General features: G+C 42.6%; 2 protein-coding genes across 5 annotated transcripts; both read left to right on the forward strand.

Moving 5' to 3' along the window:
* Positions 1–5: 5 nt before the first annotated feature.
* Positions 6–16,026, forward strand: map4k2 (mitogen-activated protein kinase kinase kinase kinase 2). Of its 2 annotated transcripts, XM_061763224.1 has the most exons (32): positions 6–1,049; positions 3,805–3,862; positions 3,960–4,050; positions 4,530–4,594; positions 4,671–4,726; positions 5,190–5,237; positions 5,304–5,346; positions 5,442–5,514; positions 5,879–6,010; positions 6,125–6,187; positions 6,271–6,352; positions 6,430–6,540; positions 6,959–7,037; positions 8,023–8,081; positions 8,165–8,214; positions 9,145–9,183; positions 9,538–9,571; positions 9,783–9,939; positions 10,014–10,177; positions 10,337–10,378; positions 10,745–10,829; positions 10,901–10,980; positions 12,070–12,130; positions 12,214–12,337; positions 12,792–12,850; positions 12,931–13,034; positions 13,110–13,269; positions 13,511–13,579; positions 13,691–13,777; positions 13,865–13,935; positions 14,028–14,083; positions 14,172–16,026. In XM_061763224.1, exons 1-32 carry the CDS (start codon positions 957–959, stop codon positions 14,257–14,259), a joined length of 2,583 nt encoding a protein of 860 aa, XP_061619208.1. In that variant the 5' UTR covers positions 6–956; the 3' UTR covers positions 14,260–16,026. The 2 variants fall into 2 exon arrangements, with proteins under 2 accessions (XP_061619208.1, XP_061619209.1); XM_061763225.1 differs by lacking the exon at positions 9,145–9,183.
* Positions 16,027–16,454: 428 nt separating this feature from the next.
* Positions 16,455–23,201, forward strand: LOC133472449 (RNA-binding protein 4.1-like). Of its 3 annotated transcripts, XM_061763229.1 has the most exons (5): positions 16,489–16,599; positions 18,373–18,559; positions 20,198–20,631; positions 21,496–22,216; positions 22,296–23,201. In XM_061763229.1, exons 3-4 carry the CDS (start codon positions 20,220–20,222, stop codon positions 22,206–22,208), a joined length of 1,125 nt encoding a protein of 374 aa, XP_061619213.1. In that variant the 5' UTR covers positions 16,489–16,599; positions 18,373–18,559; positions 20,198–20,219; the 3' UTR covers positions 22,209–22,216; positions 22,296–23,201. The 3 variants fall into 3 exon arrangements, with proteins under 3 accessions (XP_061619212.1, XP_061619213.1, XP_061619214.1); XM_061763228.1 differs by lacking the exon at positions 18,373–18,559 and having other exon boundaries at positions 16,455–16,599; XM_061763230.1 differs by lacking the exons at positions 16,489–16,599; positions 18,373–18,559 and adding an exon at positions 16,629–18,035.
* Positions 23,202–23,835: the final 634 nt, after the last annotated feature.

Genomic DNA, 23,835 nt, shown 5'->3' on the forward strand with positions numbered 1-23,835 from the left:
GAATACATCGCTGGCATAGGTAGATGAACAAAGACACATTATATGCTCCTGTGTGGTTGCGGGTCAATTTAATATAATACCTCTAGAATGTTAGGATTAAGTATATTCTTGTCTTCCCCCTCCCCATTTCATTGAGGGAAAAAAAAGTATTTTTTTTGTATTTATTTTTTGCTTGCCATTACAATATACTGTAATGGATGATTCAATGTAAAGTGGATCACATTGACCCATGAGCACTGTTGGTAAGAAACGAACACGATATTATGTTGTGGGTCAATTTGACTCGTTTAAGATATTTTAAAAAAATGTTTTGTTTTTGTAAGTTAGAATTTCATTTGTTCTATTTTACTTTTAATTGTTTTCATTAAAACAACAATACAGCCGATCCTGTTCTGTTTCAAATACAATAGTAATACTCTTTTGAAATTTGGGATCATATTTTTCTTTTTTCATGGCTGATTAAACAAAGCGGATCACCTTGAGCCAGGTAAGAAACCAACACGCACTGTTATGTTGTGGTTATTGACCCGTTTGCAAAATTTAAGATTAAAATGATTTGACTGAATGTATTCTCTTTTTTTTTTTTACCCCCTTTTAAAAAAAAATAAAATAAAAAAATTGCAGGATTCGTCCCGTGGTATACGATTGTTGCTGTCGGATATTTTTTACAGCGTGCTGTTGTGTTGTGCTCATGCGTGCTCGACTCCAGCAGGTTTTTCTTCCACGCAGCGTGGACGTGGAGAGTAAAGCGCGCGTTTCTTTCCAAGTCGTTTGTTCCCGTGTGTTTTTTTTTTTCTCTTCTCTTTTTTTTTTTTTGAGGGGGTGGGGGGCGCTGCCAATTGACGTTCTTTGTCCTCCAAGTCAGGAACGGCAAACCGGGATGTGCGCCGCTTAGAGAAAAAAACAAGCGTCCACAGCACCCAAAGGTGCCACCAGCAGCACAGCGGCGAGCGAGCATGGACCGGATCGGGGTGTCGTTCCTCGACCCTCTGGACGACTACGAGCTCATCCACAGGATCGGGTGCGGCACCTACGGGGACGTCTTCAAGGTGAGAGCAGCAGTTTTTCAACGTCATAAAAGCATCCCAATGTTGAACCATTGACTTGCAATATTTCCTTCTAATCCTCACAATTTCATACATTTGTGACTACTAAAAAAAGTATGTTGAGCAAATTAAGTACTGTCGTGTCAAACCTCCTTTCCGACCCCACTGACGTTTTTGCACTTCCTGTGAAAAGATTTCGATTTTTGTACAGGTACACTCTACATACAGTGTCTAGGATTCATGATTTAACACCTTGGTGAATTTAAACCAGAAGAAATGTCTCTATTTTTATTGCTGTTTATTGATTATGGTTAAGAGGAAGAATATCTGTTGAAATGCATTTTTTTTTTTTTTTAAATACAAATTTTGTAAATATTTTGGTTTGGCTGGTGCGCATGTGGCCCAATGACCACCGCTCCCTGATGCCAACTGGTTAAGAATAGTGACCAAATGCTCAAATGGCTTGCCTGTGAACTCGTTGACAGCTGCATGCTACTAGTACTACCAGTGACCTAATAAAGTTCTACTAGTTAACATCTAGCGCTTCAGTAGTGCTAGTAGCGTGCAGATGTCAATGAGTGCACAGTGTTGCCTCACAAGTCACACAGTTGTCCTACTAGTATGCCATAGTTGTCCGAGTAGTGAGGAGAAAGAGCATACTAGTACATCAACCTGAAGCGGGATACTTAGGATACTGAATAAATGTTCAAATGCCTTGTCATAATGCCACTTGTGCATTTATTTGCACTGAAGACAAATAAGGGCACGTTTTTTTTCCTACCATTTTTATGACGTTTCTGCGCGAGTAGAAAAACCTATGCATACCAGTTGGACAACTACATGTTACTAGTTGGCATCTCCACGTAACTAGTACTATTAGTGATTAGCAAGATGTTTGCCAATATAATTTTATAATGTCACTAGTAGTGCACAGGTGTCAACTAGTGCAACGTTTGGGAAAAAACGTGATCGATACCGTCGTTCTACTAGTGCGCCATAGTCATTCTACTCGTGCTCTGAATTGTCTTACGACACCAAATTATGCAAATGACGTTTTTTTTTCTCAGATTTTCTGAAATATTAGGAATAATTTTCAAATTGGCAACCATGAGAATATAATTAAAATGTTTTGATCTCCCAATGATAAGCATTTTAAAAAAAACTGCATCACCCCTCCATCCTCCCCTGACCACAACCCTATTGAGAACCTTTGGAGCATCCACAAGCAAAGATACTGTTAGAAATTGGTTTGTTTCAAAACATCCCAATTTTACTCTAACGTTTAATAACTGTCACTTGCATTGAAAATTTTGGAAAATTTGAGAAAAATATAATTTCCGTCTTACCAGTTATTTTCCGCTACTGTATGGCAATTCTGCACACTAATATTGGCATACTAGTAGGACAACTACATTACTAGTAGTGAAGCAACACTGGGTACTAGTTGACATCTGCATGCTCCTAGTACCCCTAGTTCTTCTTGCCTCGCACTTGTGTAAAGTGTAGTGTGAATGGAGACGTAGAAGTGCGCACAGTCGCGGACAATGGCTCGCTTTCGCCTCGGTGGGAGGCGAAAATGTGGAGAAAAACAATGAGGTCCCCACCTCCGGACGTGTGACAGTACGAGCCTTCAGCAGGCTCGTTAAACTGCTCGGAGCTCACGTGAGACAGCGAAAAAGTTTTTTTTGGGGGGTGGGGGGGGTGTAAATACCATCATGAGAAATATGGAACGATAGTGGTTCATCAGTCGTTACTCTCTCAAAGTCACCACTATCGCTTGAGTCACAGGAAACCCGGTGCTCGAACAGGAAGGAAAACAGGAAGCGAACGCGCGTTTGACGTTGTGCGGATGCCAGAGCGAAAATACCGTGCCACCGCCGCTGTGTGTCGTCTCCAGGAGGAAGTCTGCAAGTTGCTAATGGATCGAAGCCTCTTGCGCTGGTGATACGGGGCAAAGGTTTCGGGCGTGACGTCTACAAATGGGGTAGAAACCAAACGAATCCAAGCCCTCCCTGTTTTTTTTTTCATATCCTACACCCATCCATCGTCTATAGCTCTTATCCTCATTAGGGTCAAGGGTGAACGTGAGCCTATCCTTATAGTGTGGTTGCCAGCCAGTAGCAAGGTCCACAACCATTCACACACCTATGACCCATTTTGAGTCTTACGTGTTTTTAGAATGTGGACGGAAGCCGGAGCAAACCCACACAAGAACATGCAAACTCCACACAGCAGAGATTTGAACCTGGAACCTGCCACTGGTGGGGCAGATGTGTTAACGACCACTTTACCACGCCGGCCTGCTGTCTCGAATTACTTTTGTGCGTGCCTCCATTGATGTGGCAACGTATTCAAAAACGCTTGCGCCCTTTGAACCTTTCGAACATAGCACGAATAGCACGAAAGAATGTTGGGCGAATGTGGCTGAAAACCAAAACTGACTTTCCTTTTGAGCCCTGCCCATGTTGAAGATGTTGATGGAGGAAACGCGTTATTAGTAGCTTGTTGTGGCCGTTGTTGTCGTCGCTGTCTGCGTGTGGTTTGCATGTTGTTTATCACTGTAATGGGCTGAAATAAGACTGGAAAGATTTGTTCCGAAGGTGCAATAGGGGCCGAGACAGAAATAAATGATTAAAATAAAAGAAACTTTTGTGTATACATTTTCTTGTTTTATGAAACAAGGTTTGGCCACCCGTGCTTTAAACCCGCTCCATTGATTAGTCCATGACTTCCTCTTTTTCCCCTCATCCCGATCCAGGCTCGGAACATCCGCACATCTGAACTGGCCGCGATCAAGATTGTAAAGCTGGACCCATGTCAGTTGGAACAGAGATTCTTTTCCATGCCAAGACGTCGCATGCTGTTTCGTGGGCCAAACCCAGTCTGACCTTGAAGTGGTTGTGTTTTGCCCAGGTGATGACATCACATCCATCCAGCAGGAGATCACCATGATGAGGGAGTGCAAGCACAAGAACATTGTGGCCTACTTTGGCAGCTACCACAGGTGCACATCAAATGTAGAAAAAATCGTATCGAATGTACTGTAACAGAAGTCACGTGGAACAATATAGCCAATCGAGAGGGCCAATATTCACAGATCACACTTTTTAGTCACATTTGTGACTAGTGTACTTTTGGCTTCATTAAATGTTATAAAATGAGTTTATCTTTGCCTTCGCCTTTATTATGTTTTTTTTGGTCATATTTTATCGTACCGTGCCATTTAATTTATTAAAAACATTGTGGTGGTTTTGGGGGTGCTGTAACGGATTAGTGGCATTTCCATTGAGCGAATAGAATAGGTTTTGGGTCACGGAACGAATGATACTCGTAAATCAAGTAGAATGTAAAAACCCGGTTTAAAAAGGATCGCTAAAAAATATAGCGAGGCCGCGAACAATGAACCGCAATGTAGTGGGGGAACACTGTATTATTCTATTATTCTTGTGTTCTTTTTAATGTGAAGCTTGTTTTCATGGCCAGGAACACTAAACTGTGGATCTGCATGGAATACTGCGGGGGAGGCTCCCTTCAGGATATCTACCACAGTATGAATAGATACAATTCTTTGTATATATCATTTGCACTGTTTTAGTATTTGTCTTGTTTTTTTTTCCCCCAAAGTGACAGGCCCATTAAAGGAGAAACAGATTGCGTATGTGTGCAGAGAAACCCTCCAGGTAAAAAGTGTACTTTTTATGGATTACATGACAGGCTGCTGTTACATTGTGAAATCTCTCAATGGGTCACTCCCAGCGCGGTGACTCATGTTTTCCGCCAGCCACAGGACAGCAAAGTAGCACTTTTAACCCTCAACTATGACACAAGTGTGGAGAAACATACCCCGTGTTCTGTCATTAGGAGTGACTTTGTCAAAAATTTCATGGAAAGTGGTGTAAACTCCACTTTGAAGAGATTGTAGGAAGTCCACTGCCTTAAAATTTGTCACTTAGTCATTAAAATACATTGTAGTACAGTATATTGGTTGTTAATTAAGCCAGCACAGTGTCCTGGTGTTTAGCACGTGGCCCTTACTGTTGAGGTTTGGGGTTCGACTCTCTGGCCTCCCTGTGTGGATTTTTCATGTTCTCCCACATTCCAAAAAGACGTCTGTGTTGTTGAATGCGATTTTATGTCTTGTAGGGTTTGTACCACCTGCACGAAACAGGCAAAATGCACCGAGACATCAAGGTACAGCAAGTTGTGTCATGCAACAAGTTCGTATTTGCTTGTGTATGAAAACGTATATCTCAACAGGGCGCAAACATCCTTTTGACAGAAAGAGGGGACGTCAAACTGGGTCAGTTGAGATCCGGACGTATACCTGCTTTGTCACATGCAAAAATCGGATTGTATCGTAATAAACGCATTTACATGTGCGCATGTACTTTGTAGCGGATTTCGGTGTAGCAGCGGAGATCAGCGCCTCCGTGGCCAAACGGAAGTCTTTCATCGGAACACCCTACTGGTAAGGGCACTCGTTTTAGTACACATTGAACTGGATCGTAAGACGTAAGGTACAATCACCCGAACCACGCCCGACACCCAGGATAATCTTCTTGAGACATCTGATAATCAGGCTTTTGTTGACTTTGATCGGATTGGGAAGATTGCTGAACTACGGCCCGATTGTTGATGTGTGTGTTTATAGTGTGCCCTGAAGACCCCTCAGTTCTATGACGTGTTCTCAACCATTTAAATGAGCAGACCAATGTCAAATGAATATACCGTATATAAAAACAAGGAGAGTGCCCCTAGAACGCTACCTTGAGGAACTCTGGAATCTATTTAATAACCCGATAAAAGAAATGAACTCATCCGCATGCCTGCAGGATGGCTCCAGAGGTGGCGGCAGTGGAGAAGAAGGGCGGGTACAACCACCTGTGCGACATCTGGGCTGTCGGCATCACAGCCATTGAGCTCGCAGAGCTCCAGCCCCCCATGTTCGACCTCCATCCAATGAGGTCAGCGACCTAGGCGCAAATCACACCTTGTGTTGTGTAGCGTTGTGCTTTTTTTTTTAACTTCTGCTCTTTGGTCATCTGCCACATTGAAGTGCTGCATATTTAATGTTTCAGAGCTTTGATGCTGATGTCCAAGAGCAGCTTCCAACCCCCAAAACTAAAGGAGAAAACTAAGTGGTGATTTTAAACTTATTTGCTCATCACTATTTATACTTTCACTGTTGGTCTTTAATCCTTTTGCTTTTGCAATGACGCCATAGGTCTCCAGGCTTCCAAAGCTTCGTCAAGATGGCACTCATCAAAAACCCTCGTAAAAGGCCATCTTCTGAGACGCTGCTACAGGTGAGTGGGCTACGCTTTGCCATTTGCCTTCCATTCGGCGCCCACCAGGTTACATCTACCTCCTCCTTCTCCTCCAGCATCCATTTGTGACACAATTGCTAACCCGCAACCTAGTCATCGAGCTGCTAGACACTGCTAACAACCCCGAGCTGCACAGCTCACACAGCATGGACGACAATGAGCTGGAGGTAAAGCAGCGAGATGTTTTGTCTTACTGTCATGCCCTCGCATGTGGGAAAGGAGAGCCACAGTCACCGGTAGTTTTCAGCCGTTTATTGAACGCCGGTAGAACAGTCAAACACACAATGAGCACACTCACGCTGGAGCTGCTGTGGGCCACAGCTCACTCGCAGACACTCGCACGTTGACTCGCCGATGTCTCACACCAACAGGCCCTGCCTCTTAAAGGCACATAGTACATTATGTACATGTATTAATGAATTTGAATGTTTTTAAAACGTGTTTTAAAAAAATATACATATATATATATATATATCTATTTAAAATGCTAAAGCAGTGAGGTCTGGAATGTATCCGTCGCAATGAACGGTGGGGGGTTCACTGTATCTCGTAAAATGCATACATCCCGTCCGTCTCTGTTGACAGATTGGGGTTGAGGCTCCGGACAAGATCCAGTCAGCAGGGAAACACCTGCCTGTCGCGAGAACCGTGTCTGAAGAACAATGTAAGTGCTGCATACAACAGGGGTGAGCAAAAGCATTTCCTAAAATGAATTAATTCCAATGTATTTTATTTTTTTTTAATGTATTTTGTATTCGGTTATCATTTGTTAAATAATTGGTAAATGAATATAGTGTAAATAATATAATAAAATATGAGATTTATTTTCCCTATTTCATTAAATGATTGATTCATTTGTCATAATTAACACTTGACAAAGGAATCTTTTTTTTTTTTTTTTTTTTAAACCTCATTTACCAATGACGTGGTCCATCTGCCCATTTTAAAAGATCAAATATATCCCTTGAGCACAAAAGTTTGCCCACCCCGGATCGACAAAAATGCTTGAAACTCACCAAAAAATAAGTTTCTCAAGTATTCCAGAGAAGTGGCAGCTCGTAACCGGATGTCTCGATATATTTTGCGTTGAAGAGTGGGTTCCCTTGTCTGAAAATTCAATGGTGTAATCTCCACGATGTGAATGAGGACAAAAGGCCCTCAGTTGGCCTGCCGATGGCCGCCCTCGCCCATACATGTGGGATGGTTGGAGGCCTGCTCGGTGGATGGCACAGAGAACATGCCAGTGGTGTGTGTGACACGCACTGGTACTTTCATACTAGGTCACCGGGAAACAGCGCCTGCGTGGCGGGGGGGCGTTTACCCCGTCTGCGTTCTCGGCCCAAGTACCAAACTATCAATGAACTTGGTGTTGACCTCATTGACTTTTAGTTGCGTAGTATTTTGGATTTTTAAAACGGACAGATAGGCGTTATAGCCCCACACGTCAACAAACACAAAATCTCACACTTGATAGGTGTGCGAGCACTCCAGGGACCCAACTATTTGTAGTATTAGTATTTGTGGTCACAAATTAGCATTTTTCGCGCACGTTCTATCTATATTGTTGCTTCAGTTTGCCCCCCCATGTCATGTCTGCCATTGCGTATTATTGTTTATTAATTTATTTGTTTGTGTGTTTATTTTTACAGTTGACCAGGTGAAGTTTGGGCCCCCACTGAGGAAAGTCACCGAACCTTGTCCTGATTTGGTAACGGACATTCGCTCCAATCGCTTTGTCCATAAATAAACAATCATGTACTCGAGCCAATGTGGTCGTTTTCTCCCCACCAGGTCTCGTACGACGACGACTGGAGCTTGTCTGGAGATGACGACGAGTCACCGTAAGACGCCTTTCCGTGTCATATAATAATAATAATAATCATCATCATCATCATTTTTGGCACATCATCAATCTGGCATGAATTTGAAAGTGCAAAAATACTGTCGCGACCATACCGTTACGTGTTGTGTTAAGAGTTCTGTCATTTCCGACTGAACGTAAGGCCGTGAATATGTACCGGCCGAGTCCTGACTTGTGATTGGATTAAATACTGTACACTGACTGTGAGCAGTCGGCTGAAGCAAATTTGAAGTTTAAAGTAAAATGGGTGCCTTTAGTCCAAGGCTGGCAAACAGACTGACTGCACTCCAATGGAGCAAAGGCAATTTTGATTCGAAGAAGTGGAGATACCATCTGCTGACTCTGGAGAAGAATTAACTTTTCGTCCATTATTTTTTATTTTTTTTGCTTGCTTTAATTCAATGGACATTGTACTGCTCCTTCTGGTGTGCGCGCCTTGACCACTTGGGGGCAGTATAATACAGACAGAGACAGATGAAGAAGAATTTCACGACAGACTCAGTAAGTTGTATTAGTCATATATCACAAAGGATAAAGAATATATGTCTGTGACTTGAAGGGTTGACACACCACAACACCGATGCTATTTGTTAGTATGTCTGTGGTGTTTTGCATTGTTTGTTAGCATTAGGCTAAATGCACTGTCGTAAGGCATAGCAATGTAGTTGTTTAAATTGCACGTGGAGTGCTTTGTTTTATATTTGGTTTGACAGTAAACCTCAACTGAAAAACATTACATGAATGGATAGTTTATACTAATGACAAGAACCAGTGCTGGTTCTCAACTTTATGCAGTAAAAGATGCAAAAAACATTTCAAAAAGGCCCCAGCCCCGGTTCCTTCCCTGCCATTGTTCTGGGCCGTCGGGGCCTGTAGCCAGATAAACACCAGGTCTTCCTGTTGGTTGCAGGAGCCTGTTGGAATGTGTGGAGCAAGCTCTGGAGCTGAGGTAGGCCACGTCCATCCTCTCCAGCTCGCCCGTCCCATTTGTGTTGACGACGTTGTTGTGTAAACATCAGCTCCCTGACCTCTTCCTGTGGGTTTGTGTTTAGCCCCTCCTCCTAATCCAGACCCCAATCCCTAAAAATCCCGCCATGTTCATAATCTGGATTCTGGCTGTGATTCACCACAAACCCACTGGTTCACATCTTTGTGTGAGTGTGTTTATGTGCTGCCCTTTCCCCATGTGTTTGGCTTTGGGGGTCCCGGGCAGGTCGTCTGACTCTCGCCCAATCTCGTGTCTCAGTTGTTATTACCCAGTCAGAGGCTGATCAGGATTTCTTGGCTCCTCTTTTTCTTTCAGGAGTTTAACCATAAGAAGGGCGCCCTCTACTGATGTGAGTGATGAACCACGTGCACATTTTGTTTCATGGCAACCTTATTCCAAACTGGATTAAATTCCCCCATAATGCGGTGGGTGTGGAATTTTGAGGGGAAAATGAATTTACTCCATTGTGAAATAAGTGGAAAAAGTGAAGCACTGTCAATACTTACCGTATGCACTGTCATGGCACGGTCGCTTATGTCATCTTTCATTTCTTGTTGCAGGGAGGGAGGAAGAGTGGTTTGTTCAGCCCAACGACAGCCTCCCTGCCTGCCTTTTGCTCTGTAAGCGTCAACACAGGCGACAGAGATGTGACACAGAGGCCGAGCTGTACGCTGGGCCCGGACGCTTCCATCGCCCCCGATTCGACCGACTCTTCGGGTACGGCCCTGTCACGCCGCCTCGGCAAACGCGTGACTAGCTGGACGCGACTTATGAAAACTGTCCGTCTGCAGTTTTGGCCCGGTGTTCGGCCACGCAGGACGTCAGGCAGCGCTGCAGCGACCCGTGTCTGGCGGCCGGCGGTGCTCTGACGGCAGAAACGAGGAAAGCCGGCGCAGAAAAAGAAACGCCGCTTTCCCCTGAATGGAGCACACTGAGAAAAAAGACTGAGGAGTCTGTGAGTTTCAACCACCTTCGCGTTCAGATTAGACTAATATTTGTCTCACGTGCTAACACGATGATTTTTGTATTTGAATTTATTTTGAGCAATAGTAAATGGGGGTTCGCTGTATCCTTCCCTTTCTTTTTGTTATTTCTAACTTTTTGATATTTCTAGAGGGCTGATTTTCATGGACTTCCTCCCACCCCTCAAGTTCATGTAAGTCTTACGTCTAACCGCATGCAACCCCTAAAATGACCCCACGGACTGGACTCCTCACACGGCATGCTTAAACCTCGTTTTGACTCAAAGCCAAAAGAATTTCTCTTTTCCAAATGATCTCCGCTGTGTTCCAAATGAGTAAGGAATATGTTGATTTTGTTCACTTTTCCACAATAGTCCATGCACTTTACGTGTAAAACCTTCCCCAGTAACACTCAAATGTAAGCATAAATCATATATGCATAATAATTTAGAACAGTGTAAAAAAAAAAAAATGTGCCTTGAAATACAACTAAAATGCAGCCACAGGTTACCAGAAAAGCATCAATTACGAGTGCGGTGTATTATTATTTATTTTTTTAGATGGGGGCCTGCTTCTCCAAAGTGTTTAATGGCTGCCCTCTTAAAATCCACTGTGCTGTCACCTGGATTTTCCCCAGCACGAGAGGTATGTATTCATTTTGTTTCAAATGATTAAAAGCAAAAGTAGATGAGTATTGACTGATCTCGCCCTCTCAGACCAGTATCTTATTCTTGGAGCAGAGGAGGGAATCTACACACTCAACCTGAATGAACTTCATGAAGATACACTAGAGAAGGCAAGAAAATGACTTGGTTCCCCTGCTATATCAGGATTTTGTGTGTGTGTGTGTGTGGAATATATTTGTCGCGGAAAGTCACGCTTTTTTTTTTTTGCGCAAGTCTGCTGTTAATAGCAATTATTTTTACACTATTTTTATTTTCACAGTATACAGTGTTGCCTTGGTTTTCGCGGAGATAGGGGAAATCCACGAGGAATTGACACACCCCAAAAGGTGCCACAAGATGGCAGGCTGGAGGATAGCGTCCAAAAATAAAATCGTACTTTTGATCTCAAATAGACGATTTTGATCTTATATTTCGACTATTTATCAAACTAAATTTGACTTTTTGTCTCACAATAGTATAACTTTAATCACTAAAATGTATAACTTTTATCTAAAAAAGATATACATTTTTGTTCTCCTATCCTGACTTTAATCCTGAAAACATCGCCGGCGTCGGGCCAAAACCATCAATCTCCAAATTTGGTCAATTTCAGATTTTTGGGTCAGTCCCCACATGTTTGTGTTATTATAATTTTTTTTTAACAAAATATTGACCAATCTAAAGCTCTCTGATGATGCACTGTTAGTGACTCAACAAAATAGTTTTTTTTTGGTTTCCTGAAGTGTTGGTTTTGAAGATGGAAGATTTCCCCCTGACGCCAGCGACGCCTACTTTTAATCTCGAAAGTACAATATTGCTTAACACATTCACTGCCAGCCTTCCCAATCCACATGGATATTTGACTTCTAAAGCCATCAATGGCAGTGAATGTGTTATTAAAATATTACGTAACAAACAATCAAGAATCAAAATGATTTTTCTATGTAGAAATTAGGCAGGAATTTGCCCTCAAAGTATTTTCCTTTGTGTTTAATAAAATTATGTAATATTTGACTATAGTACTGAGATGAATGGACTTTTCTACCATATTCTAATTTATTGGAGATGTACCTGTATGTCTTTTTTCCTAAAAAAATAAAATAAAACAATATGAATTTATCTTGAAAATAAATGACATTTCTCCCACATATGTGACATTCACTGTATATTAATATTTTTTCCTGTGTTTGACTATGGTAGTCTTGTCCTCCCTCACACAGCTGCTACCTCAGCGATCCACATGGCTGTACGTTATGAACAACGTGCTGATGTCCGTGTCAGGTAACGGCGTCGCACAAACACGCCGCAAGGTATCTCACGCCCGCTCTCACCGGAAATTCCCCTCACCTCCCACCGCACTGCAGGAAAATCGTCGCAGCTTTATTCGCACAGTCTGACCGCCCTTTTCGAGCAGAAGGGACATTTGCCGAAAAAACACGGCAGTCTGTCGCTCGGCACGACCCGCTTCACCGAGAGGATCGGTACCAGGTAGGACGTCTTAACTTAGTATAAAATATCCATTCTTTTTTTTAAGCTTGCAAATTCCAGTTTGTTTTCACAATGTGCAGGTTAGTAAACAATCTCAATTTATTTATATATATATACATACTCAGTAGCACCTTTTTAGTGTGCCTTTTGTATTGCAAATAACAGGTTAAAAAAAATCAAATAAAAAATAAAAAAAATCATCCTTGTTCATCTATCTATGCCAGCGACGTATAGTGATAGGCAGAATTGTTAAATGTTAGAAACCCGTGCATCCACTTTTTGGGACAGTTTAGTTTGGTGGTGTGCAAGGAAGATTTTTCGAAGGTAGCCTTGGCTCATAAAGGTTAGGTTTGTCCCGAGACGACGTGCGAAAAGGTATAGCCTCCAGTCGCTCGGATTGGACACTCAGTGTTATGCCACGACATCATTGAATTTGTGTACGTTGTCTCCTCAGGAAGTTTGCCTTATCCGTGAAGATCCCTGACACGAAAGGCTGCAGGAGATGTAGCGTCGGTAAATCATTGCAGGATTTCTTTTCTGTTCTATTCGATGTCTCATTCGCTCAGTCACCCGACTTGTCGTTTGTCTTTCAGCTCGAAACCCATACACAGACAGTACTTTTTTATGCGGAGCGGTTCCGTCGGGCATAGTTCTGCTCTTGTGGTACGAGCCCCTCCAGAAGTTCATGCATCTTAAGGTTTGCATAGCCCGTGGCTTTGGGAGATAAGGCGCCAAACGTCTGAGGATTGAACGTCCTCCGTTCTGCTCCTAGCACCTCGCGGCGAGGCTACCCGACTCCCTGGCGGTATTCGAGCTGCTGGTGTTGGTCACCGATGAGTTCCCTCAGTTGTGCGTCGGGGTGAGAGACTGCGCCAGTGGGAACCTCAAGTTTGATATCATTGAGCTGAATGGCACGCCCATTTCAGAGCCAGGTAGGGATGGTCGTTTCCTGGTTAAAAAAGAAAACGGCTGTCAAGAAATGGATCGATTATTTTTTATTTTCTCGAAAAAAGTGACTATTCTCGTATTACGACTTATCTCAAAAACATACCACTTCTTACCTCGAAAATGCAAAACATTGTTCTCATTATGCATTATTGCGATTTTAAATTTGAAAAACGAACTTTATTTTTCTGGAAAATAGGAAACTAAACTTAAAATGTTTGTTTGCAGAAAACGGGGCTGTCAAGGCAGTACAGGTCACCCAGTTGGACCGAGACACTGTTCTCGTTGCAATAGAAAGTACGCTACCTCTTTTTTTTTTTTTTTTTTTTGGACAAATTGCGATCCCTCTGTTGGCCAAATCTTTCAAACGTGACATTAATATACTAAATTTGACTTTTGACGCCACAGAAACTGTCAAGATTGTAAACCTACAGGGCCTTCCATCCAAGGAGCTAGCTGCTGAAATGGTGTTCGACTTCCCCATTGACACGCTCGGTAAAAAAAAAAAAAAAAAAAAAAAAAAAAAAAAATATTGAAAAAAGGGTGAGTGTTTTCAATTTGTTTGTGTCCTGTTTGTCACAGTTTGCTTGCAAGACAGCGTGCTGGCTTTCTGGAAGCACGGCCTAAAAGGGAGGAGCTTTCATTCTAATGAGGTGATGGATCCAGGTTTCAAGATTTCTGCGCGAGTGCAACCACGCCATTGGAGCAAAAATAGCTCACAGGATGAATTGTACTTGATTTGCAGGTAACACAAGAAATTACAGATGAGAGTCGAGTATTCAGAGTTTTGGGAACAAACAGGTATGTTATACCTGTTATATACTTGTTAGCTGTTAATAGCTGCATACCTGGGGATGTTTCCTTGAATTCAATGTTTTTCCTTCCCTAGGGACATCATTCTCCAGAGCACACCGACAAACGAGCCGTCAGCACTGAGCAACGTCTACATTCTGACAGGCCACGAAAGCAGCTATTGAAACTTGTCTCCAGCAAGTAGAGAATGAGAATAATGCATGTACATATAATAACAGAAAAGAGCATAATGTACATCCCAAAAAGGTATTTACAGAACTTCACTTTTTCCTCATTTTGTTATGTTTACAGCCTTATTCCAAAATGGATTCAATTAATTTTTTTCGCACTCAAAATTCTACACACAACACCCCATAATGACAATGTGGGGGGGGGGGGGGGGGGGGGAGTATTTGTGCAAATTTCTTTAAAATACATCCATGCAGTATATATAAAAAGTCCACACACCCCTGTTCAAATTCCTGGGTTTGGTGGTATAAAAGAAATAAGCATTTCATCACTGCTTCCACCATTAATGTGAGCTATAACCTGAACAACTCAACTGGGAAAAAAACATATTTTAAATAAAAATAAACCGCTTAGTAGTTATGTGGTTGCCTAAGTGTTGCAATCTCCGATAACGGGATGTGGGTGTGTTCAGAGTTTACCAATCACATTCAAATTCATGTTAAATGGGGGTCAGTCGCAAACCTGCCACCATTTAAAGTGCGTCAGATTAACCCCAAATAAAGTCCATGTGTTCTAGTAGGCTTTTCCTGACATGTTTGTAGTCGTAGAGAGCTTCCACAGCATCAGAGGGATCTCATTGTTGACCGGTATCAGTCAGCAGAAGAGTACAGAGCTAGAAAGCAAAAAATGAACAACGGCACTTTATTTGGGGTTACTCACAGGCACTTTAAATGGTGACAGCTGTGCTGACTCTCATTTCACAGGAGTTTGAATGTGATTGGTTAATTCTGAACACGGCCACATCCCACTTGTAAGAGGGTGTGCACATTTATGTAACCACATTATCTCAGTTGATTTTTACTTCCCCCTTCTGAAAAGATTATTTAATGGAGTTGTACAGGTGAGAGTTTGAGTTTAGAAATGATTTATGTCGGGCTCTTTTTCATTTTATTTATTTTTTAAATGTATTACACTGTATCACAAAAACCTGGCATTTGCACAGGGCTGTGTAGACTTTTTATATCCAATGTCGGCGTGCCAAGCTGGTGGAATTGTGTTCGTGAAGCAATGTGACTACTTTGCGCATGCACCGTATGCTAGATCAAAAGTGACGGTATTTGTATAAGCGGTTGCATGGGCCCCGAAGTTCTGAAGGCATCCAAATCGAGTTGATCTTGAATGTACTCCCCGTAGACGTGTTAGCCTTACTGGAGCCACATCGTTTCATGCTGTACGCAGCAATGGTTTGCACCGTTCCAGCCGACGAAACAACATGTACTCACACGTGGTTTTGTTTCAATACAAATAAAATGTATAAAATAAAATAAAATATAAATTAAATGTCATTTTATTTGACAAGCAGGGAGCTGAGGCTCATGCTAACTGTAAATTTATTACTTACCTAAACATGGATGGCAAGTTTTTGAGTTAGAATGTATGTTCTACTACATTAAATGTTTTTGCATCATATTTATACTATTTATGGAACGTGCACTGTCAAGGTAAACACTCACCTATCCCTGAGAGATACTTGAACATAGTTTGCGTGTAACCATGTTTTAAAGGTCACTGTTCATACATTTATAACATTTTTACATTATGCTTGTAACTCATAAAGAGGGGTTTTATATAACAGAATATTATTGTTTTAATGTCACCCATAACCTCGACAGATGATATTGTGTCACACTGTTGGTAGATACTTAATGAAAATATTGTACATTGTATCTCAAATAGAAATAAACCTGCTGTTTCTAGTTCTACATATGTCTTGTTTGACATAATTTAAATGATACATATGCAATTTCCAAATGTCTTAATAATGCGACGTTTTGTCAAAATGCCTGAAGGATCGAGAATTATAGACATATTTTTACAGCACCCGACCTCGGATAAGCGGTAGAAAAAATGGATGGATGGATATTTCTTGCTATGGTGAAATTGGCTCGTTTTAGGGTTGGATCTATGAATGAAAACTAAGAGTGAAATTCTTGCAAAAAAAGAAATCATTTTATTAAAAAAAAAAAAAAGGTAAGATTTGAAGATAAGCTTTGTTGCGTTTAGGATTAAAACAATTGAAGAAAAACATCAAGTGACATTTTAATTCGGAGTCATAATAAGCACCGTATGACGAAATGTTTGGACTTTTCTCGCCCAAAAAACGTCATCGACATCCAGGGCCCAAAACGGCTTGAAATAGTCCCTGATGTGACCAATGGGGGCAGCAACGTGCCTTTGTGGCGTCGAGTCGTACGAATAGAGGAAGAGGAAGACGGGGCATCGGGCGCCATTTCACTCCTCATTCATTGGCGTTAAGGCCTAGTTTCTTTTCCCCGGTAAGTTCGCCGTTTTCGAGCAAAATTCACCCGGGGTGGATATTGAACAGTTTCCCGTTGTTACCCGTGCTCGTCCATTTTTTTTTAGTCGGCAAAATGTTGCCTCTCTGAGGTGCCCGGCGACTTAGCCAAACGTTCGGACGCTAACTCTTGCCGTGCATCATAATGTAGCTTGAAAAGGCTAAGCGGTCGCTCACGTCCCGTTAATAAATAGAATGTCGCTTTGGAGGCGCTATCTTCGAGGATTGAGTGTAATTTCGAAACAAGCAACCCACGGGCTTGTTAGCATAGCTTAGCAATGCGTAGCTGCCGCGAGACGTTGTTTGGACCTGAATGTCATGGTCTCGAAACCAACTTTGCGGCTTTTTTGATGATTAACTATAGTTTTTTTTTTGTATTTATTTATTTTTTTAAACCTCTTTGGATTAGAGGAGTAGGGCTGCACGGTGAAAGTGATTAGCACGTCTGCCTCACAGGTTGGGACTTAGAATGTAGGCGGCGGCCTTCGTGTGTGGAGAGTGCATGCCTTGGTTTCCCCCTAACATTTAAAAAGAAAACCATGTTAGCTTCGTTTAATATTAGAAATTGCCCAGAGGTGTGAATGCGAATGGTTATGTGCCCCTGGGATTTGCTGGCGAACAGTGCAGGCAAATGACAATCATCAAAAGTTGTGCCATTTAGAGCCACCCTCCTCCCAAAAAAAAAAAGGCTCAGTAGCGCCCCCTAAAAAAATAGACGTAACTCCGACTGGCCGCTTTACGTAGCTCTACGAAAATTGCGGGGCAGATGTAACAGCATAAGACTTATTGAAGTCTCTTGGAGCATCCATTTTTAATTTACTTTCAAATTTGAGCACCTTTTCAGTCTTTTATAGAGGTAATTTTTAAACGACATGCGAGAGACTTACTCTGATCAACTTTTAAACTTGGATGTGGTATGCAAAGTCATCCAAAACTTTTTCGTCTAATGCTGTTGCTGTGGTAGCACGGCAAACCGATGTCCCGCTGTGACGACGGGTGTTTAACTGGTAGTTCAGCGCAGATGCTCATATCTTTTCAAAATGTCACACATTTGATGAGAGTCCAGGCCTTAAGACTTTTACAAATTATTTCGTTGTCATCACGGCACACACATCAAAACTTATTAGGGCCCGAGCAGGTAGACTTGCGAGGTCCCTGTTGTTTTTGTAGAAATTATTTTTATTGTTACTATTATTATTATTTTAGTCATGACCATCAAAGCCCTTTTTGAAGAACTCAATGTGCACGAAAACTCTCGAAATTTGGCACGCACATCGGGCCTGGTGAAAAATTTTATAATTTCACATTTTCGGGCGCGATTCCCTAAAAATGGCTCGACAGCGCCACCGAGAACGATGCCAAAAGTACGTCAAAGGCGAACTCTGTGATCCGTATGACCTACGGCTCTGAATATTGGTAAGCATATAGAGGGAACCGAAACGCACAAAAAAAGTCAGCGTGGCCGATATCGTAACTCCAACAGGAAGTGACCTATGACCTTTTGAAGGAAAAAAAGTGCAAAACGTTTATACTTTGTTTATACTTTTGCGAACTCCTACAACTTTCATCCGATTCACTTCAAACTTGGTGTGTATCATTTCAAGACATGGGACATTAGAAGTTATCGAAAGCTTTTTAATCCGACGAAGTATATGACGGGGGCGGGCCTTCAAACTTTTCGTTTCACATTTCGCCACAAAACCGAAAATGCCGAAATTTCATCAGTCGAATTCGTTGTACGTTTCACCTACAGCTACCAAACTCGGCTGACCCCTGTATTGACCCCAGACGTACAAAAACTTCAAAGGCACGCATACCCTAAACCCAACAGGAAGTGACCTGCGACTTCGTAATTGTCAGGTTCGCCCTTTTTCACAAGGTTGCCGATGCAGTTCATCAAAGAGCTATTCATAGTGCGTCACACCTACCAAACTTGGCAGGTACGTGTATTACCCATAGTTCTACAAAATTGTATTTACAACCTAAATCCTAAACTCAACAGAAACTGACCTAGGACCTTTTTAAAGGTACACTTTTGCGAACTTGTCCTACAGATTTCATCCGATTGACTTCAAACTTGGTCAGTACCATCTCAACGCCTGGTACATTAAAAGTTATGGAAAACTTTTTTTTATGCCGGTGGCGGCTCTTCAACCATAGCTTTTCTGAGGTCGCAGCAAACACAACATGGTGACAGTTCATCAGATGTATTTGCGCTACGTTACACCTACGCCTTGTAAATGTAACATTCACAGTAGGTACAAGTCCGACCATCATTACTGACAATACATACAGTATTGTAGTAGGCCTAAGAGTTCATTACCTTATTTCAACCCCCGCATTTAGCCAATATAACCTTTGAAAAGGCTTTGCATTTGTCCAACAGCAGCGGTGTCCTACCTATGGGCTGGGGGACATTTGGGGGCCATCCACCATTATTGTGTGACCTGCATTACCTCAATGTAACCTTTTGAGAAGGCTTTGTATGCACTTGTCCAACAGCAGTGGTGTCCTACCTATGGCCTGGGGGCCATCCTCCATTATTGTATGGCCCACATTTACTCAATATGGGGCATAACTTTGCATATGTCCTAAAGCGTGGTGTCCAACCTACCGCCCGGGGGCAATTTGCGCCCCTTCATCGTGCCAATGCCACAACCTGCCAGGACCTCAAACCGCAAGTACCCCAACGGGGCCAGGGTGCGAGGGCCCAATTATAGCTGCGCGCAGCTCTAGTTGATGTTCCTGTATGCAAGTACAATTCTGTAAAGTGCAAATTTTCTTCTTAAAAACACCGTTCACATTTTTTAGGGGGCCTGGAATGTATTTCAGTAGCAAGGTGATAAGATTTCCCAAAAATGACGATCAGCTTTCTCGGCATGTTGAATGGCTGCATCTCTTTCCCTATTTCAGTATTCGCACAAGCTCCTTTCTTGTCGTACAAAAAAACATAAAATGATTCCCCTCATGTTGTCTGTTTCTTAACACTAGTCCTCGACAATTGATTACGTCAGGATGATTTTTGTTTCCAAAAATAATGTCATTGTCTGCTAATTCTATAAACTAAGGGATAAAAAAAATCTGAGATTTTATTTTATGCTCTTAGCACTAGTTGCTTTTTTTTTTTTTTTTTTTTTTTTTTTAAAGTCAATATTGTTGTAAATTTCTGTTCAAGGTGATGAAATAAAGTATCTGATTTGTCTTGAAAAATATTTATTCAGAGTACCAAGCACAAGCATTTGCAATCAGAAACCTAATACGGCAACCCACGAAGTACCTTGATGTTTTGAAGGACAGATGTTAGATTTCCACTCATAATTGTTTAGTTGCAAAAACATAACAGTTTTTCCATTACAATTGAGCAGTTGGGAAAGTCGCTATAAATATAGCGACTAAATCGCTAATTTGGCAACACTTGACTCTACTTTTGCCAACTGGCTCCTCTGTTTGCAGTCACGTTATTATTGCAACCAGTAAACATCAACAAATATGTTAATCTCGTTAGCCCGATTGAAAAAGACGTACAAAAAAATTTGAGTTGGTAAAAAGGACTGACACATTTTCTTTGACTCTTCCAGGATCAACTGAGCGTCTGCAGTCATGGTGAAAATCTTTATCGGCAATCTTGCCTGTAACACCAGCGTAGACGAGCTGCGGGGCCTCTTCGAGAAGTACGGCAAGGTCACAGAGTGCGACATAGTCAAGAACTTTGGCTTTGTGCACATGAGCATCCTTTCCGAGGCCGAGGAGGCCATCCGGAACCTCAACCAGCACCAGCTGAACGGCTGGCGCATGAACGTGGAACTGAGCAAGGGCAGGCCCAAGTCCAGCACCAAGCTGCACGTGGGCAACCTCGGCGAAGGGGTCACCGCGGACATTTTGCGGGCTAAGTTCGAAGAGTTTGGCTCGGTAGTGGAATGTGACGTAGTGAAGGACTATGCCTTCGTTCACATGGAGAGAATGGAGGATGCCATGGATGCCATTAATAAGATGGACAACACTGCCTTCAAAGGTGAACTCTCGGTTTGGTGCTCTATGCTTGACCATAGATTTGGATTGTGCTCTCGTGACCCCCTAAAACCCCTTAGCTGATCTTTAACCCAGCGAGCGCGCGTCTTAACTTTTCGGTGGACTTAAAAATGACATTTTTACGGGCAACTGTACCTCGGCTAAAACCGGTAGTGTCACAATAGAAAAATTCAGCTTCGATATTATTACTGCTACCGCTGACGAAACTGAAACGATACCACGGGAAAAAAAAAAGAAACTGATTTAGTACATTCACTTTTTTTAATTGATCAATCTGTAAAATTAGCTTTGACAGTGATGTCACAAGGCTGTGATATCTATGACAGAGTTGAGTAAAGGATAAAAGAGCTAATCCAATAATATAACACTATTGTAGTCCGAGTAATCAGTTAGAAAAGACGGACTACTGCAATTATGAAAGTTAAACGTGAAGAAGCTCAGAGGCCCCACTGGTATGTGATGGCAATGAGTTGGTCGGCTGCTTCGGGTGTTGTCCCTCCGCGCTTGCCGTGCTGTTGGGCGAGGCTGGAGGCTGAAACGAGTAGCGGCGGTGTACTGCAGCGCACTCTTCCCATGTTCCTTCTGTACACACACTTTTTGGAGAACTTTGCCATCTGCCAAACTGCGCACGCAAGTACAGGGACTGAAAACACGTGGTATCGTTTCATTTTTGACTGAGGTTTCGCGGTACGTTTCTATTGCCGGTATAAGCGTACAAACCCGACTGGTTAATAGACCTCAAACTTTTGACCGTTTTTGCTCGGTGATTGCTTGTTTTTTCAAGTCGGTGAGAGCCTTCGTGTTCGGAGCCCTCCGGTCTCATGCGTGTCTTCTCTCTCCTTACAAGGCAAACTGATGAGCGTACAACTGTCCACCAGTCGGCTGCGCACGGCCCCGGGAATGGGAGATCATACCGGCTGCTTTGTCTGCGGGAAACACGGTCACTGGTCGAAAGACTGTCCAGTCGATCGGAACAATAGCCACGGTGACGACATGAGAGGTTTCGGCGGCCGGGGCCCCCCACACGGTCCCCCAGGTTTTGGCAGGGGTGGCTACGGAATGGCCAGCGCGCCCTCTAATTACATGGCTGGCTCTGCGTTTAATCGGCCTAGTTATGGCGGCGGGATGCCGCCCCCTCCTCGGAGGCCTGGCCCCGAGGTGGGGGATAGGTACGGTGAGAGGTCTGGAGTTTTCGAACGAGACCGTGTGCAAAGCAGTGTCGACTTCTATGAGAAGTACAGAGCTCGCCCTTACGGCTCGAGCTATTTCGAGGAGCGCCGCATGTCCTATCTCCCCCCTCCCCCTCCTCCCCCACCCCCTTCTTCCCTCTCAAAGTTCTCGGGTGTGGACCCGTACGAGCGGCGTCCTCCGCCGCCGCCCGCGCCGGCCCCCCCCTCCGCCGCCGCCGCCGCTTACTATGCGAGAGAGCACAACCCAATCAACCGGGTACCCGTCGCCCCGGCCGGCTACGCCTATGAGCGAAAGCGGCTGTCGCCGGTGTCCGCCACCAGGGGCTCCTTCATGCCGCCGCGGCACATGCCACGATACGCGCCGTACTAAAGCCCACGGTAAGGCTGGGATGTTCTCAATGAAAACCACAAATAAAAGCAACAACCAAAAAAAATGTATTTGCTTTTTTATTTTTAGGTCTTGGACTTTTTCTGCGACCGTCGTTTCATCAAGCTTCCCGACTCACGTCAGACTGCGTGGTGCCACGATTCACTTTTTTAATTATTTTTTTATTTTTATTTGTTTCCTTCAGAATTTTGCATAGTCAGCTCAGTTTCATATACACATTTGATGTTCCAGTTTGATTTCTTAATAATCGATACATCGCTGGCTAGTTTCGCAAGATTTTCAGCTCACTTTTTAGACTTTACTTTTTTTTGGAGGGGGGGCACAAATCCATGTGAAATTCTTTAACGCATAACGTCATTCAAAAAGTGCATTGGCCTGTCTGAGACATTTGTATGGGAGTGTGGCGGAAGATCCAAAACTTATTTCAGTGCTGTCACAAAGTTCCTGTTTGTTTACTAAAAGTCATCGCAGACACGTTCCCATCTGCTCGTGCGTCCTTAAGCATTAATGGATCAGAATGCCAGTTGACATGATCCCACTCAATGTAAGTTCCTCAAATAGAAGTGAAGACAAATAATAGTTTAAAAAAAAAAAAAAAACATTCCAACCTGCCGTTTGACTTCAATGTGTGTCCGAAAGTAACATTTTTATATCCCCCCCTTTTTTTTTCTTTTTTTTTACCCCCGTTCTAAAGTGAGAGTTCTTTGAAATAAAGTGTCATTTATTGACAGCAAGGCATGTAATGTGTTATTCACCTGGATCTTTCTGATTTCATAACTTCTGTCTGTTGAATGCTGTCTTTGCAAGAATCCCAAGGGTGAATGACTCAGGGCTTGGACTTGATGTCAAGAGGCACCATGTGCTTTGATGTTCCTTTTTTTTTTTTTTCATAGGTGGAGTTGAATATTGTATTTTTCATACTAGCTGTAATAGAACCAGCATACATAGTTTTTTTAAATAAAAGAAAACAAGTTATCTTTGTGACGACAACTTTTGCCTTTTGTTTTGCAAGCCCTTGGAGAAAATTGCAGTAATCTGGTTACTGAAATCACAGATTTAATATTTATGTATCACAAAATCTGTGTTACATAAAGCGGTAGCTGTAAAAACTCAAGAAAACATTTTTAAAATACACATTTCAGACGAGAACCTTTTGGGATGACAACCTCTTGACCAGAACTACCGTGGTTTAGTGCTTACTTCTATCCTAACCGTAAGGAGTAAATATGAATGAAATATTCTCGGTACCTATATTCCCCCCCCCCACACACACACAAGTATAATGAAAAGTGTTACTTATTTTGCTCTTAATAGAAAGGTGCTTTCTGAAGTGCATTTCATGCGTTTGTTTACTGAGCAGGAGTGCCCCATCCAATATGACGGACGCACTGACGTATCGCAGTCGCGGGACAACGCGCACAATGAGGCGTCACAACTTCATATATATAGTGCTTTCACAACAGTCACCGCTGTGCACAAAGCATAACATATTAATAGAATCATAAATGACCAAAGACAAATGCATTAAAATATATCGTTGTATGTCTACTGTCCTAGCATTAGCATTCGCCATTTTACGCGCAAGGTTATTTAATAACGAAGCCGGAAG

This window comes from Phyllopteryx taeniolatus, chromosome 23, assembly GCF_024500385.1.
Source record: "Phyllopteryx taeniolatus isolate TA_2022b chromosome 23, UOR_Ptae_1.2, whole genome shotgun sequence".
In the NCBI taxonomy this organism is placed as follows: Eukaryota; Metazoa; Chordata; class Actinopteri; order Syngnathiformes; family Syngnathidae; genus Phyllopteryx; species Phyllopteryx taeniolatus.